General features: G+C 37.6%; 1 protein-coding gene across 1 annotated transcript in view; it reads right to left on the reverse strand.

Moving 5' to 3' along the window:
• The window catches only part of cldn18 (claudin 18), a 4,124-nt gene extending 2,634 nt beyond the window's left edge, over positions 1 to 1,490 (reverse strand). Inside the window, exon 1 of the mRNA XM_016278463.1 lies at positions 1,271 to 1,490. Coding sequence (XP_016133949.1) covers positions 1,271 to 1,490 — 220 coding nt within the window. The remainder of the gene's footprint in view (positions 1 to 1,270) is intronic.
• Positions 1,491 to 2,308: the final 818 nt, after the last annotated feature.

Raw genomic sequence — 2,308 nt, forward strand, 5'->3', positions numbered from 1 at the left:
ATTATGTGGTCAAAAAATATAATGGAAGTTAATGAGAATTGAAACTGCTTGGTTACTAACATTTTTTAAAATATCTTTTGTGTTCCCCACAATGGTGGTGAGTAAATAATTACAGAATTTTCATTTTTGGGTGAATTGTCCCTTTAAGTATGGACTTGAGCAGATGACAACACCTCCTCAGAGACTTGGGGGGAAAAAATCGTTTAACGTTGCTTATTGTCCTTCATTGTTAGACTAGCAGTTCCCAAACAGTGCACAGCCACACAACAAGAAAAGTTTAGTGAAAAAAAATATCAACACTTCCAGCCGGGGCGGATTTAGTGATTTGGGGGCCCCAGGCAAAATATAGGAATCGGGCCCTATATATTTGCACAAATTAAAAAATTTGATGAGATGAAAAGAGATGAGGTGGAAGTATAAATTATGATATTAATTTAAAATGGGGTTATGGGGGTGGATTTTCGCATTGGTCTGAACAAAAACTGCAGATGGGATTATTGAAAATGCACATTCATTCTCTGCCAGCAGGAGGTGCTTTTGGAACATCAGAAATACAGTGGTTTCCCCGGTAACGGCTGTAAACAAAGCAGTGCTCCACTCATAAATGCTACTTTATCAGATAAAAGTCGGTACCATTCAGAGATTCATTCATATAAAAACTTGAATTAGTGAGAATGAGAAAAATATAGCCTATATTGAGGAGGAAAGTCCACTGATGAGTTACCAGCATAAGCCTGTGTGCCAAAGGTTGTCTAATTCTAAACTTTAAAATACACTTATTTTAACTACAAATTTAAATGAAAATGAAAAAATAATGAAATGGAAATTATACATTTACACACCTAAGGATTATATCAACCAAACAAGTAACTGCAAATGCGTCCTCTACTTGGGTCCTTCTCATAAATGAGTAAATGGCATTTAAAACAATAAACATATAATATGCACTGTTGCGCAATATTTAATTACAGCTTCAGATACATGATATTTTCATTTGCTACAAGCAGGATACACGAGAAGTGTGTTCAACTCGGTTGTCGTGGTGATAAACACTGTAAAAAGCAACCATTCTCATGTCAGCGCTTAATGCGCATCTCGTATATGAAAAGCATTTTAGGGGGCCCTTGGCTTTTGGGGGCCCAAGGCGGTCACCTACCTTTGCCTAATGGGTAAGTCCGCCTCTGCTTACGTCTCAATGTTAGGTTCAGAAATAGACTCGGATGTCATTTTTTTGGGTTTGTACACAGAAAATCTCATTATGTCAACCTACTTGAGTAGCTCAGGTAGCTGTAGAGATGTTGGCACTCAGTGAGTCCAGACTGGGACACCTCGCAGTCCTTCCACAGGCCCTTATAATGGTGGATGGAAGTTGCCTGGTGCTCCTGCTGGTCTTCAGTGCACCAAACATCCATAACTGTGGCAGCAAGAACTCCAACTGTACCGATGGCGCCTGCTACAAAACCTGTGGTCTGCAGTGCTGTGGCACTCATTCTGCTTCTGTCTTCGTTTCTTGTTTAGGATCTTGTGAAGTTCGTGGTGACAAGTGTTGAGCTTTACTGAGGTTTGACAGGTGAGACTGCTTTTTAAAGTGTGAAGGCTCACACGCACACTCATGAAGTGATGCTTGTGATAAGCATTGAGTTGTCATAGTTCCACCTACTTTTCAACAGAAATATAAAAGGAGTACTAAAAAGAGTCATCATAAGCACCATCTGTCTGAGCACTAACACAAATTATCCCTGAGGTCACTTGATGTGTAATATCTAAGAACAGTTCAGACAGGCCTTACAATGCACACCTAATTATTAGATCAATTTGACTTGGTGAGTAAACTGTTCGTTCAAGATGAAGTCTTTTCTTTGCCTTTTCTTCACCTCTGATTGTTCCTCTGCTTAATACTTCACCATTACTGATGCACGAAGAATCAGCAGATGATGAGAGAGTCTGATAACAATGAGTAATTAATGACATTTGTGAGGACAGCCAAGAAAATGTGAGACATTTGGGGAATGGGCAAGGATTAAAAAATGTTTTATAGCATTTAATTGCATGTGGTGTGGTAAGGTGCATGTGATAAGATGTATAGTACTGTACATCATCCAATAAATTATGAAAAAACAATGAACACCTTCATGATTGTGCATGATATCATGTAGTTGTAGCTTGTTTATTATAGTTCATCATTTGGATATGTTCCAGGATATTTGGATATGTTATATATAAAGTTCTTTAGAGAGAAATTATGTTATTTGAGCTATATATATATATATATATATATATATATATATATATATATACACACACACAT

This window comes from Sinocyclocheilus grahami, unplaced genomic scaffold, assembly GCF_001515645.1.
Source record: "Sinocyclocheilus grahami isolate Dianchi unplaced genomic scaffold, SAMN03320097.WGS_v1.1 scaffold121.1, whole genome shotgun sequence".
NCBI lineage: Eukaryota > Metazoa > Chordata > Actinopteri > Cypriniformes > Cyprinidae > Sinocyclocheilus > Sinocyclocheilus grahami.